This window comes from Phragmites australis, chromosome 23 (genome assembly GCF_958298935.1).
Source record: "Phragmites australis chromosome 23, lpPhrAust1.1, whole genome shotgun sequence".
NCBI lineage: Eukaryota > Viridiplantae > Streptophyta > Magnoliopsida > Poales > Poaceae > Phragmites > Phragmites australis.
The window spans coordinates 111,673-126,194 of NC_084943.1; the positions used below are offsets into that span (position 1 = coordinate 111,673).

General features: G+C 43.1%; 3 protein-coding genes, 1 long non-coding RNA gene and 1 pseudogene across 4 annotated transcripts; 2 read left to right on the top strand and 3 right to left on the bottom strand.

The window, feature by feature from the left end:
- Positions 1-4: 4 nt before the first annotated feature.
- LOC133906145 (autophagy-related protein 8D-like) lies at positions 5-1,630 on the bottom strand. Its single transcript, XM_062347942.1, has 4 exons — positions 1,452-1,630; positions 1,279-1,334; positions 318-370; positions 5-158 (listed from the first exon to the last, which is right to left on the bottom strand). The coding sequence occupies exons 1-4, from the start codon at positions 1,480-1,482 to the stop codon at positions 5-7; spliced, it is 294 nt and encodes a 97-aa protein (XP_062203926.1). The 5' UTR covers positions 1,483-1,630.
- Positions 1,631-2,452: 822 nt separating this feature from the next.
- Positions 2,453-4,469, bottom strand: LOC133906146 (uncharacterized). Its single transcript, XR_009907736.1, has 3 exons — positions 4,384-4,469; positions 3,888-4,299; positions 2,453-3,150 (listed from the first exon to the last, which is right to left on the bottom strand). It is a non-coding gene; the product is annotated as an uncharacterized LOC133906146 (long non-coding RNA).
- Positions 4,470-4,660: 191 nt separating this feature from the next.
- LOC133906144 (caffeoylshikimate esterase-like) lies at positions 4,661-7,691 on the bottom strand. Its single transcript, XM_062347941.1, has 8 exons — positions 7,435-7,691; positions 7,207-7,300; positions 7,054-7,086; positions 6,659-6,805; positions 6,092-6,222; positions 5,868-6,005; positions 5,667-5,765; positions 4,661-5,066 (listed from the first exon to the last, which is right to left on the bottom strand). The coding sequence occupies exons 1-8, from the start codon at positions 7,462-7,464 to the stop codon at positions 4,848-4,850; spliced, it is 891 nt and encodes a 296-aa protein (XP_062203925.1). The 5' UTR covers positions 7,465-7,691; the 3' UTR covers positions 4,661-4,847.
- Positions 7,692-8,392: 701 nt separating this feature from the next.
- On the top strand, positions 8,393-9,944 carry LOC133906790 (probable mediator of RNA polymerase II transcription subunit 26c; annotated as a pseudogene).
- A 1,139-nt stretch (positions 9,945-11,083) lies between these two features.
- LOC133906534 (exocyst complex component EXO70C1-like) lies at positions 11,084-13,530 on the top strand. Its single transcript, XM_062348477.1, has one exon. The coding sequence runs from the start codon at positions 11,199-11,201 to the stop codon at positions 13,299-13,301; it is 2,103 nt and encodes a 700-aa protein (XP_062204461.1). The 5' UTR covers positions 11,084-11,198; the 3' UTR covers positions 13,302-13,530.
- Positions 13,531-14,522: the final 992 nt, after the last annotated feature.

Sequence of the window (14,522 nt, forward strand, 5' to 3'; positions counted from 1 at the left end):
TTATTTAAGGAGGAACGAACAATAGATACACAATCTCACCTGTTTGGGGCAAAGTGCTGTTTACAAACACAAATAGCGCTGTTCCTGGAGATAGGTGTAACCTGGAACGTAGTATGAAAATGAACTGCCCAACCGGCATGTCACACGGAACCAGGTACCTGCATCATAAAGTTGTACCACATTCAGGCTTACAGACGGGCGATAAATCAGAATCTAAAACATCAGGCACGCAGCAGCATAGAATCAATGACAATGAAACAATCCATCTCTAGTAATGTGCACAAGAGTCGTGACTGAGTTTGAAAGTAGTAACTTACTTCCTCTTCTCCATTTCTGGTAAATTACTCCTTGAAAACCTTTCAACAATGACCTGCAAATACAAACTAATTCAGGAGTGCCGTGTTCATCAGGCAACAGATGCCAAACAGAGATCTTCAATTAACGGCAAAAGGGGAATTCAGAACAAAATCTTGGTGATTCTTTTTTATCAATATCAGCTTCAGTAAAAATTTTCAGAGTATGTAAAATGTATTGATGATTTGGGTTACAATTGCAATGTTTTGGTTTTCAAGAATCATCTATGTAAGAATAAGAACCCTTCAGTGTCAGAGAAATGATTAGCAAGAACAGGCCAGACTGATGTTATCATGCAAAAGAAGCTGATTCAATCTGCGCTGATGAATTCTACCATTAAAAAAATAAACCGCAAATACGAGAATGGCTAGTAATTTTGTCAACCAACAAACAGATTCTGAATCCTAAAACCGCTTGTCATGTTTCATTCTGTTCGCTGATGTGGCAATGGCAAGTATATAAATGATCACATGGTACATGGTAGGCGAAGATGAATGAAGATGGAAACAGTAAGCAGTAATCCGTTCCCTGATAAATGGTGGTAGACAATAGTGCAATGAAATGGGATCCAGTTACACAGTTCCACTGAGGTTCGATGAGATTTTTCTTTATTCTTTCCTCAAATCATTGGGACCCAATTACATACTGTACAAGAATTGAGTATTTCCCAACTGTGTTTAGGCAATAAGATGTTGGCAGCCCATTTAGATTCTCCATCTCCTTTTTTTCAAGTGTTTATTGTTGATGTAATGGGTGATGTTTGAATGGACAGGAGAGTTCACTGACAGATAGTAATCGATTATTAGTGATGTGAAGGCGAAGAAGAGAAGAGGGGGGCAGCACAGGCCTTTATGCCTCTTTCTGTCTAGGTCTTGGAAGGCAGAGCCAGTAAAGCAGGAAGAGGAAGAGAGAGACGTCACGTACGGGGATCCTGGCAGGGTAGTTGGTGATCATGGCCGCCGATTCCTCCGACCTCTCCTCTGCATCGCATACATCGAGTGGTCATGATAGATAGATTCAGGATCAGCACCCAAAACAAGACAACCCAAAGAAAGAGATCGATCGATCGATGGATGGATGGATGTGGAATCACTGACCGAAGGTGAACTCCTTCTTGAAGGGTTTCATAGCAAATCAAATCGCTTCAATCGGCCGCTAATCGGAAATTGCTTGCCTTGCGGGAAGACGGAGGAGGAAGAGGAAGAGGAAGAGGATGACACGACACGGAACGGAAAGTGGCAGCGGGGCTGGTTCCGGAAAGGAGAAGACATCGCGCACCAGTGTCCCGGGTGGCTGCTTTAGGAGACAAGTATGAAGTACCAGTACCCAAAGCAAACCTTGGGAACCCCTGGACAAGCTGCCCCAACCTCCCTCCCTCCCTATTGGGGCCTCTCTCCGGCACCGGCACTCTGCCGTCCTTCCTTGTCATGCTATGGTCTTCCACGGTGCCTATCTCGTCTCTCTTTTCCGGATTCCGGACTCTACTCTTGTACGATGACGTCGTTGGTGGCCACGATCCTCCACGTCGGTATGATGCTGGTCATGACCTTGAGGATGCATCTTGTTCCACTAAAAATAACATCGGTGAATAGATTTCTTATAAATTTTTTTTGAAATTAATGATCTTTTTTTATTATAGTCATTCAACACACGTTAAAATAAAACAGAAGCACAATTAGAGAAAAACAAGTTGCTATAAAAATTACAAAGAAAACATAGCTCTCATGGTTGAAATTAAACATTAAAACTCAAATCATACATCATCGCACACGAAAGCTTGCAACTTAAAAATAAACAGATAGATCCAAACAGATAGACTCCAGGTCAAGAAAATCTCTAAATTAATGATGATTTAGAGTTAAGAAAATTTAAGATTCACCTGTATATATTTGTATATAAATTTTATGACTTTAACAACAAGAAGAATAACTTCAATAAGAGATAAAATTTCAGCCCTTAAGCAAAAACAAAAATTGCAACAAAAACCAAAAAACTCGCAACGAAACAACGGGACCAATAGAAAGATACTAGAAGGAGATGAATATTAGCATGAGAGCAAATTTAATCTTCATTACTTGCATAGGTCAACCCTATTTTTGACAAATTACAAAGTATTTTGCTCAAAAAAGCTCTCACATAATACATAGGCTAAGCTACCATATCCCTCTCCTCTAAAATCCTAGCACTCAAACTCAAATGGCTGACTCACCTTCTCCCAACAGCTCTACCTCTCTATTTATATACCTTGAGAGCTTTCTTGAATGCCAAGTTTTCTGTTTTCCAAAATATCACTCTTTTATAGTACACTCCTACCTACCACCGAGGGTATTTTGGTCCATTTTCTCCTCTATCCATCGAACGACCGTAGCGTCTTCACGACTTAGCTCTGCCTCGACGCAAGTTTCACGATGATACCACGTGCACTACATCCTTACACAATTTTGAGGCTAAATCGCGAAACTGCATCGCATGTTTCTCAAAACGTGACTCATTGCCACTTGCTTTCACCTCAAGCAAGCATCCCGATGTCGACATGTGTACTCCATCTTGCGATTTTGACCGCCAGCAAGTCTCTCCCGCTTCCGAACCCTCGTGCCGTCTTGTCATCTTCACCGACATCCCTTCGTTTGACTTTGTCAACAAGTCGTCTTCATCCATCTTCTCATGCTTTGCTTGATCTCAATATGCACAACTAGCATCACCCTTGACTTCGTCTAGTCTCTTTAATCGTCTGGCACCAAGCACCCCGCTTGGCCTCGATCATCCCGCCGTTGACCGTTAAGTCGCATTCATCACCTGCATAACATGAGACAAGCAAACATATATCTTCAACTCCATTATACATTAGTCACAATCAAATCAACTCCATTATAGATTAGTCACAATCAAAATCCTCGATGGAAAGCACATCTTAGAGAAAACATGAACACTGGATGTTCCGATGTTCACTCCTCCTGAGTACCGGACCATCCGACGTGTTCAACTCACCAGACCACCTATTTTGCAACCTCTCTGCAAATATTAATCCGGCATCAACTTCCCACCATCGTCGGACCATCCGATCTGTAACCTCTCTGAAACAAATGCTCCAGCGTGCACTGCTGCCCAACGCCGGACTAAATGGCGTGTACTTCAACTTTTTCTTTTGAGTTGAAATGCTCTGACGTGAAATCCTTCTGAAAGCCGGACCATCCAACATGTTCAATTTCCCAAGCATCGGATCATTCAGTGTGTACAATTTTTTTACAGAAACAAAACACTCCAACTCTATTTTTCTGTAACTTTGGTCAGTTAGTTATGATCATAATTACAATACATAAACATTTTCATATAATTCGATAAATCATCAAACCAAAATAATAATTTTATCAACCACTCATCTTATATAAGCCAACATATATTTTAACTTAATTGCCGACATGTTCACCACCGCGGGATGCCACCTCATGTCATTGGCGATCTGCACACGCAAGTTTGTAACGAACGAACGAAATCATTCAGAAAGAAGATAGGCAAGCAAGGTATATACGTACCATGGCACAGGAAGACGAGAGCTTTGATTGATTTCTTGGGCACCCATCTGCGGGGTGAAGAGCCTCATCCCCCGCGAGTTCCCAACGTACTCCTGCGTACAGAAAGATGCACCCATCCATTAGTTGAAGTTGGTTTAATTTCTTCCTTCCCTCAGGCCTCAAGACGTTGAGAAGGCCGGAGCCCGGATGTGTGGTGACTCCTCCAGTCCTCGACTAGCTAGCCTTCCTGCCTGACTGCCTGCTGGTCGGTGCTCCCCTGAACTGTTGGCTGGCCAGTTTCTCATATGATTCAAACTCAACTCAACAAATATCTAGAGAAAACAATGGATTACACCTTCAACCAAATGGTGCGTTCAACATGCGGACTGCCCTGCCCGCATGAATTGAATATGTCTATCTCATCAGACAGAATCTGTAGCTACCAAATGAATTGAATGGATCACAAATATATTCAATTCAACGAGCAGAGCAGAGAAGAGCAAAGGGAGGGGACGACCTTTGAATCAAGAACGTATTAGCCAATTATGAGTTGAAGCCAAGGGATAAGGACACACACACAAGCTGAAGGTCCTTCCATTCCATCCAACCATCTCTCCAGCCAATCCATCTTTATTAGTTGGGGAAGGATGTCGTTCCTTTCAGAATTTTTTTTGAAACAAAATCAAAACTACATACTATCAAAAATAGGATCAGCACAACGTCCCTGACGGTGACCTGTGCGATAAGGTGCATCTCACATATCTCAACACCATCAACTACTCTACCATGGATGACACATCTTCCAACATACTACGTACACCCAACCAAGTAACTACAAATTAGATAGCCCTCACCACAACAAATATCAAAGGTATATATATTCGTAACAGCTAATAATTACAATTTTTTTTGTTTGTTCGTCTAACTGAAGAATTAATCTTATGGTAACTGTAAGCCATTGTTGGACTTGGACCTAGCTTGCTATGAAATCGATGCCCTCTCATCCAGCCATTTGATGATGTCTGAAAACACAACATCAATGTTTTCCTTGGGTTCACCAGAAGTCAAAGCATGGCACATCCCTGGGAAGAGCTTCAGTGTCTTATCCTTGCTCTCAGCTAGTGTATATAGTGCCTCACTTACAGACGGGTCTGTCACGGCATCATCACCACCATGGACTATGATGAATGGTAGGGTAACCTATTTTGAGAAAAAAAATATAGTCACTGTAATTTATAGACAAATCCAAATATGGCTTTATTGACAGGGATACTGTCGGTGTCAAATCAATAGTGTTCATGGATGATTTTGATATCTCCAATCAATTCTAATTATGTATTCATCCATAATTCCACTGTATATTTACGATGAAAAAGAAAATATACTTGCGATCATTATTGAGTTAAACATGGAAAATCTGGTTGGTAGCCATCTAAGCTACTCCCTCAAATAAAAAAAGTTATCATTTTGGATATCAACACGATTTTCAAGTTGTAATTTTGACTACTAATTTCTATTATAATATAATGTAAACCATAAAAAAATTATATATTATGAAACAACTTTTTTAGCCAAATCTATCATGCCATCTTCAAATGTTCAATGTCAAGATACATAGAGTAATTAGTAACCAAAGATTTAATAGGTTGACTGCACGCAATCCCAAAATTCACATTTTTTAGATTACAGGGAGTATAACAGTATAACATTCTACAAAAAACAACACTTTGGCATGCACAATGGTCAAACCAACACAACTCATCTTTTGATATCAAGTTCGATGTCAAACATTGCTCATACCTTGTCAAGATTGCTTTCAATATCCAAGCTTGCCATAAAAAGTTCATAACCAGTCTTTAGCCTAGGCCTTCCCTTGTAGCAATAATGATTATTTCGTACCTGATAATATATAATGACATAAAAAAGTTAGTGCCAGAAAAAGTATTTTTTTATGAATTACATTATCCTGTAGGATTGAGCCTTGCTATCTTTTCCTCGTACCTCTTCACGCCATTCCTCACTTTTAATTGCCCTATCAATGATATCTTCATTAGGAATTATTCTCCATGTAGGGATCACACTACTGAGCTTACTTAAAATTGAAATCACAATTGGGTGAGGCTTCATGTCTTCTGCAATCTGTATGAATTAATGTTACCATAGCAACAACTAGATTTCATCACGATCAGAGAGAGAGAGAAAGAGAGAGAGAGAGAGAGAGAAACCTTGCACATTGGAGCAACTAAAATGGCCCCATCCCAATAAGTAGGTTCCTTCCTATGAAGCATAAGCACAATAGCTCCCCCCATGGATTCACCGAGCAAGAATCTCCTTTGGTTCTTGTACCCTACTTTCTCTATATAAGGGGAATCACGGTATTAATGTATGGAATTTCAAGTTTTCTAGTCAACCACAAATTGGCATACAAATATATATGTTGAATAATTAAATGCATAAATTTAATATATATTTTGTATATATAGCAATAGTTTAACTTCCTAAAGTCACGACAAACAACAATAGATATTTGTTCTTTTAAAGGGAAGTGGTTGTTTAAGAGAAAAGAGTGGCTTCACATGAATAAAATAAACACGGGGTGACAAAATAAAAAACGAATGATGAAGCATATGAGAAATAAAATATATATATTTGTCTTCTTCATGTAGTTTTATCACTTATACATAATATATCATTATCTTCTTTGTTGTAAAAGATTTAGATGTTTCTAACTAGCTGTATGAAATGCAAAGGTAAGGATGGATCTAATAGTTAACTTCATATGTTAAACATACCACAAACACTTGCAAAGTACTTAGAGCAATCAATCACAATATCATTGAAACTGCTGATATAGCCCTGAAGTCCAGAAGACTTCCCGTGGCCCTCGTAGTCCAATCCATGCACCGCAAATCCAGCCTGTGCCAACCTTGTGCCTGTGCCTAAAAGCAATAATCCATAGATTTATCTAGCTGATTATGAGAACTTTTTTTTTAATGCTTATGAGAAGTTCCACGAAATTCCCATTCTATCACCCTAAAAAGAACAAATTCAGAGTTGATGTGATTTTCAATTATCATGTGTTGCACCATAGTTGGTTTATCATTCATTTGCAACCAAGACACGGTCATATTGATAATATTTTTTGGGTAAAAGGTGTGCATCAATGTCACCAAGTTTTGGTATTTACCTCTCATTGAAATGCTACATTCCATGGCATATCCTAAAAAATATAGAAAGAAAAAAACGTAACTAAACTTGATAATGTTGAGAAACAAATTTTACTCTTTGTTAAAATTGTAATGAAAACAGAAAGGCAACATCATATCAATAAACAAGTTACCATGGCACAGGAAGATTAGAGCTTTTGGTTCATAGTTTGAAGGTCTCCACTGGCATGTAAAGAGCTTCATTCCTCGTGCATTCAAAACATATTCCTGCAATAGAAAAGCCCTATAGATAATAATGAATTGAACTCTGAATACTCAATTTACTCAAGAAAGCATAAAAAAGTTATCTAATTATGCACATGAGACAAGTTCTAGTTCAGAGAATAGACAAGAATCAAAACCTCTTCATATTTGATATCATCATTGGCCATTTTCTCTCAAAAGGAAGCGCTGCCAAGGCAAGAAATGATGTTTTGCCATGCAACTTATATATTTAGGAATGTTCAAAGGGTAGTAGGTACCCAAGTGTGTGGATAGCTTTGAAGATACATATTTTGTGTGTGGTGTTGTTTGTCTATGTATGCATGGCAACACAGAATGTGTGGTTAAGGAGTAGCTATATTTAAGTGGCCTAAGTTTAGTTTAAATCAAACTAGAACCATAATTAGCTCATCATGGATTTGGTTCTATGAATTAGCATTGTCAAATCACTTGAAAGTATTTTGTTGTTTTTATAACACAATAGTGCTCTTATTCTATCTTACCATTGTTGGAAATGATACTGAACATGTGATGTCAGTGTAATGCTTGAGTTAATGAGAATGATATATGCGGTTCAATCCATAAAACTTGAAATAAACGAGTTGGAGATGCATGATCTTGGTCGGTTGGACTAAAGGAAAGAATCTCATCATCTCAAGTACTGCTCATACTGCTACGGAGATTAGAGAGCCCTATGATGTCATCAATCTATGTGCTTATCTGCTTGGCCTTCCCATGCAGTGAGCAAAAGCTGCTATCTCCACAAACTGCAGGTCAGTTCTATATTTGTTAAGCATCTTATTTCAGGAATTATGATAGCTTGTTAAGCTATTAGTTGAATTTGTGTCTTATGGGATCAAGAGGTTCCTTTTGATTGTGGTTTGGTTTTTATGGAGTTGTATGTTTTATTTGATCCTGAAGGAAATGGAAGGAGATAGTGGACGACTGGGTGCAGTTACACAACTCAGGCGGTGACGGTGGTGGTTCCATCATAAGTTTGGCGCCCTGCATACTATTGTGTTGTGTTTAGCTCCAAAGCTTTTGGAATATTTTGTATTTGATGATAACGTTGATGTCTTTGATTCATGGTGGTAGGCGATGGTGACTCACCCAATAAATTCCAACCCGAGTACCATCAAACTCAGGTAACTTGTTCTTTCACGATCCAGTGTTGGCTAGTCTTGTGTGTCTTGCTTATAATAGCAGCAACTAAATAACTGTGTCACATTAGCTTTAGTTAGTCCATTTTGCTAAGAGAGGTTGACCGGTAGACAGTATAACAAAGAAACAGTAAATCAACTTCATAGTTAATCATACTTTCTCATGTCTTAGTAGCAGCTTAAGAGGCTGACAAAAGTCAAAAACATAAATTGGTTCATATGGATAGGCTTCCTATACTTTTAAATTCTTTTATTTGTCCACACAGTTTGTAACATGAAATAGCTCTGCTACTATTGTACAATTGCAGGCCTCAGACTTCAAATATTCCCCTAGCCCACAAAGGCACAGTGAATTCCCCTATCGATTCCCTAAGAGGTTTAAGCAGAGCTCGTATTTTTCGTGACCAACTCATGTACTAATGGTCCCTATTTTGGACCTTAGATGGTTTCAACTTAGAGAGGTCTAGCAATCATAACGTGTAACGTGGAGTCAACGATGGAGAAGCGTAGAACGAGCCCTGCACCCACATATATCATAATACCAAGCAGAACAATGGCAACAGCTATTCTACTAGTTCATCATCTGTTCCAACAGTATGTCTTGAACCAGATATGCAACCTATCAGCATTGGTCACTGCATGGAGATTGTGCACTTGGTTTTGTTTGGTGTTGAACAAGAAGGCTTCAAAATAAAATGAACAAGTTTTCAGCATGTAGCCTAGACATTGTCATCTTTTGACTAATGATTCCTCACACTATGCGCCACTTACTGCACATTGATATTATCACACGAAGTAGTGAAAAAGATACTTGTCATAATGAACTTTAGCTTTTCTCTGCTTACGTTTGGCAAAACAGTGCTTATTCTTTCATATGATATTATTTTTATTGTGAAAGTTTCATGTGATATTCATAAATACACTTTGCAGAGGACAATGAGGGAGCAAAAAGATACGCTTTTGGATCCTGAGAAGCTAGATTCAGCCCGAAAGAGGCTTCAGGAAAATTATCAGGAAGCACAAAATGGTGATGTTTTATTGACACACTCATCGTACTTACAATTGGCACAGAGGCTTAGGAAGTAAATTGTCTGATTATGTGTTATTTTTATTTTGATTTGCCGCTTGACGCTTCACAATGCTATTTCAGCGAAAAAGCAGAGGACGATTCAAGTGATGGACATCCACGACATACCGAAGCCGAAAAACAGAAATACCTTCTTCCGCAAGAGTGGCAGCGGAGGCACCGGTGATCTGCCCAACCATCCTCGACATGCAGCAGACTCGTAAATTTGTATTTTTCCACTAGTCCAAAATGAAAAGGGAAAAGGGAAGAGTTTATGCTTTTCCGTTTCTGCTTCATTTCTACCCTAACTGTTACATTGGCTGTTTTAGTAGCCTCTTCTCCTGTCCACTGACCCTATAGTAGTATCTTTAACACCCAGTAGTAGTTCATGGGTGGACGTGTACTGGAAGTCAACCATGCACGATAATTGACTTCTTCTCAAAGAAAAATAGATCAAGAAAATAAATAAGAAAAATAAATCAAGAAAATAAATAAATTGGATGCACATACATTGATCAAGTCGTGCTCTCCTATCCTGCAGCGACATTCCTGATCATCATGGGTACCATGCCTTGGGCACTCGGTCCTCAGAGCATTACTGCTATGCTAGCCCCATCTTCTACCCAACAGATTTGCATTTTCGAATAGAGAAGGCCAAACCTGATGATAGAAAGTATATATCTAGGACACTAGATCAGGCGAGTGTTATTCTTATACTTCCATTTTGTTATGTGGAATATACCCTCAAAAATGTCATTCTAGCTAAGTACTTCATCTGATAAAAAATGGAAGTGCTTTAAGACAGACGTTGGCACGGTTTGTAAAGTGTCACCTTGACTTTTTTTTACGAAAATATATTATTTCCAATTAATTGAATTGTAAATTATGAAAATATTTCTTACGATGGATCTAGTAACATCAAAATTTATGTTGTCACTCTTGATGATTATTTATATATTTATAGCTAAAATTTAGAAGTGTGACCAACACAAATCCTAAAATGACTTCAATTTTAAATAGCAGAGTAGCTAGTACCAACCAACAAGCTACAAATTAGAAGACATGACCTCTAACGAAGTCATAAACGCCAAGTGCGTAGTGCAAATTATGCTCTTTGCTGGTCTGATCGAGACAGAATTTTTTTCAATGGTAAGCGACGTACTAGTTAAGAACGAGACGTCTATATTAAATTTATCAATCTTTAAGTTCCACTTTTTCGATCTTCAGTAGTCACTCTATGCAGTGGCGTAGCCATGTTGTAGGAGGCAAGTGCACAGGTATTCCCTTCCATTCAAAATTGTTACTAAATATAGCTATGATAAACAGTAAAGTTTTAAATAGTAACCGTGCAGGCACCCTCATTTTGGTCTAGCTTCGCTCTCTTACTCTATGAGTATATACTTGCGATGATATGAATGTGTACTACGTCTACGAGTTGTACTGATGCTTAAAAAAAATTGAGTTTCTCACATGTCCATGGAGCAACACCACCAGCACCTCCTGTCGTTGCCAGCCAGCTAATACCGGAAAGCAAGGAGACCCCCTCAACTCCCGCGCAGGCCGAGCTTCCTTCTCTCTCTAGCCTTGCATGCCTCCTCAGCCATACGCGCCAACCACAAACTGCTGACCTCGCCATTGCCCATTCATCTCCCCTTCCCCGGCCGGCTACCCACAGTAGATGGACAGCCGGAGCCAGGCGCCCCACAAGTCCAGCAGCTTCTCACCGGCGACCACCCGAGACGACGGCGGCAGGACCCGGGAGGTCGACCGCAACCTCTCCCTCGGCGCCGTCCGCCACACCGACAAGAGGGACCTGCACCACGGGTCGTCCGGCAGCGTCGCCAGGGAGCAGATCAAGGAGGAGTGCGAAGAGGAGGGTGAAGGTACCGCCGACCATGGCGCGCCAGGAGGAGACGGCGGCGGACGTGCAGATGGGGATCACGGTGAGGGCGCCGCGGGAGGGTTCGGCGGCGAGCCGGATCTTGCTGCGTTGTCGGTGGAGATCGACGCGTTCGTCGCAGGGCAGGATGGGGACGCGCCGGTGAGCGTCACGGAGGCGACGCTGGAGAAGTTCGCGTCCGCCGTCGAGCTGGTGATCGCGCAGTCGGAGGGAGCCGAGGACAGGTGGGCGACGGACGCCAGCGGCGAGCCGCCAGCGCTGCTCGCCGCGATAACGCGCATCGCCGCTCTCGCGTCCGCGCTCGGCAGGAACCCGGAGGGGAGCGGCAAGTACACCGCCGCCGTGCACCGAGTCACCGGCGTGTTGCACCGGGCCATGGCGTTCCTCGAGGACGAGTTCCACGCGCTGCTCGAGGACCCGCGCGTCCCCAAGGCGGCCAACGAGCAGGGCGCGCACGAGCCCGACCGTTGCGTCCTCCCACCCCCGCCGTCGGAGGCCAGCGGCGCCGGGGGAGAGGCCGCGCTGCCGTACCCGCCTGAGACCGTGGACCGGCTGCGGTCCATGGCGGAAGCCATGATCGCCGCCGGGTACGCGACGGAGTGCACGCAGATGTTCCTGGTGGCGCGGCGGAACGCGTTCGACGCAGCGCTGCAGGGGCTCGGGTATGAGAAGGCGAGCATCGACGACGTGGTGAAGATGGCGTGGGAGGCGCTGGAGGCGGAGATCGTGGCGTGGATCAAGGCGTTCCGGCACGCCATCAACGTCGGCCTCTCCACGGAGCACGACCTCTGCACCCGCGTATTCGCCGGCCGCCACGCCGCCGTTGGCCTTGGTATCTTCGCCGACCTCGCGCGCTGCGTCATGCTCCACATGCTTAGCTTCACAGAAGCCGTGGCCATGACCAAGCGCGCCGCCGAGAAGCTCTTCAAGGTGCTCGACATGTACGAGGCCGTCCGCGACGCGTCCCCGGTCATCGACGCTTTCCTCTCCGCGCCTGCCGACGAGCCCGCCGCCGACTGCAACAGCTCCGCGCTGACGGAACTCAAGGCCGAGACCGCCGCCGTGCGGTCCCGCCTCGGCGAGTCGGCCGCCGCCATCTTCCGCGAGCTGGAGAGCTCGATCCGCGCTGACGCCGGCAAGCAGCCGGTCCCGGGCGGCGCCGTGCACCCGCTCACCCGCTACGTGATGAACTACCTCAAGTACGCGTGCGAGTACAACAGCACGCTGGAACAGGTGTTCCGTGAGCACCACCGGCGTGACGGCGGCGACGGCGACGACAACAACAACCCGTTCGCGGCGCAGCTGATGGAAGTGATGGAGCTCCTCCACAGCAACCTGGAGGCGAAGTCGCGGCTGTACAAGGACCCGTCGCTGAGCAGCATCTTCCTAATGAACAACGGGCGGTACATGCTGCAGAAGATCCGTGGCTCGCCGGAGATCAACGCCATGCTCGGTGAGGCGTGGGCGCGGAAGCAGTCGACGAGCCTGCGGCAGTACCACAAGAACTACCAGCGGGAGACATGGAGCCGCGTGCTGGGGCTGCTCCGCGATGACGGTGTGCTGACCGTGAAGGGGCACGTGCAGAAGCCGGTGCTCAAGGAGCGGTTCAAGCAGTTCAACGCCGCCATGGACGAGATCCAGCGGACGCAGGGCGCGTGGGTCGTCAGCGACGAGCAGCTGCAGTCGGAGCTGCGCGTCTCCATCGCCGCCGTCGTGGTGCCGGCCTACCGCTCCTTCCTCGGCCGCTTCGCGCAGCGCTTCAGCGCTGGCAGGCAGACGGAGAAGTACGTCAAGCTCAGCGCCGAGGACGTCGAGACGCTCATCGACGAGCTCTTCGACGGCAACGCCACGTCCATGGCCAGGAGGAGGACACGACAATAACACTAGCTCTGCTTGATAACATCCGTGGCGGCGCGCATTCGTTTGAGCTAATTCATCCTCGATTTGAACACTGTCTTAATTTTTGTTTTGATCTTCTTTTTCCGGTTAAAGAATGTTAATTTGGTCCAACAGGTGATGTACTTACTGCATTAATTTATCAGGAGTCAGGGCAGCTAGATTTCTGTATGTATTGCCTGATGACATTAAAATTGTTCTTTAATTGGTTAATCACTTGACAACCAAATGTAGCTTCATAGTTTCTGCAAGTTCAAAATTACATTATTCGAAGTTACATCAAAATTTCGTCAACTTATTGATGTATCAGGTCCTGATCTTTGGGCCTCTATAGTTTATTTCTTCTTCAGTCTGAATTTTTGGTGCAGACCTTGACATCGCTCCACCGTGACTCCATGTAGTGCGTGTACACCCCGAACTTGAAGTAGTGCCGGTACCCCCACGACGGCGAGCCTCTCCTCACCGTCCAACCAAATATATCTTTGTACGAATCTTGGACAGGTTAGACAATAGCAGTGCATCACACATAGAATAGTTACGCCGTTTCTTGTGCTATTTGTGTGATAATAAGATGTCATTAGGATCTATAAAATATTTATCCGGAAGTGACAGAAGCAAAAGGAAAAAATAAAATGAATAGATGAGTTGATAGAATCCCAAAAGGGTTCCATTGACATTTTCTTTAGGATTGATACCGGCTCTTCTAAGAATTGTCAAGGATTGGCATTAGCCAGCCTTAGACCTTAGTTAATGTTGAGGAACAATCCCACGAGAAATTAGGTGACAGTAATTATATCAGCGTGGATGACAATAATTTGAGTGGGGATGGAAACTTAGCTAATTCACCTAATGTACAATCTGCAGGTGTTGAACTGTTGATGTGGAACCATTTTAATGTTTAGGATCCGATAAACCTTGTATTTCCTTCCAATAACCTTGTAATTCTTGATAACTAGTAAGGTGGTCCATATAAATAGCGTGGCTACACTCGTTACGATATCTATTTTGGCATCATAATCTCTTTGATTGGAAATATAAGTATCTTTATTTAGATCTTGCGCTTGATATTAGTACCTACATTTACAAAACTCATAAAATACAGAAAAATTTAGAATATCTTGTGAAATCGCGTGGCTAGATATTTTATTCTTTTGAATATATGAAATTGTTTTGTTTGATTACGTTTTTTCTTATTTGCTAAGTTTA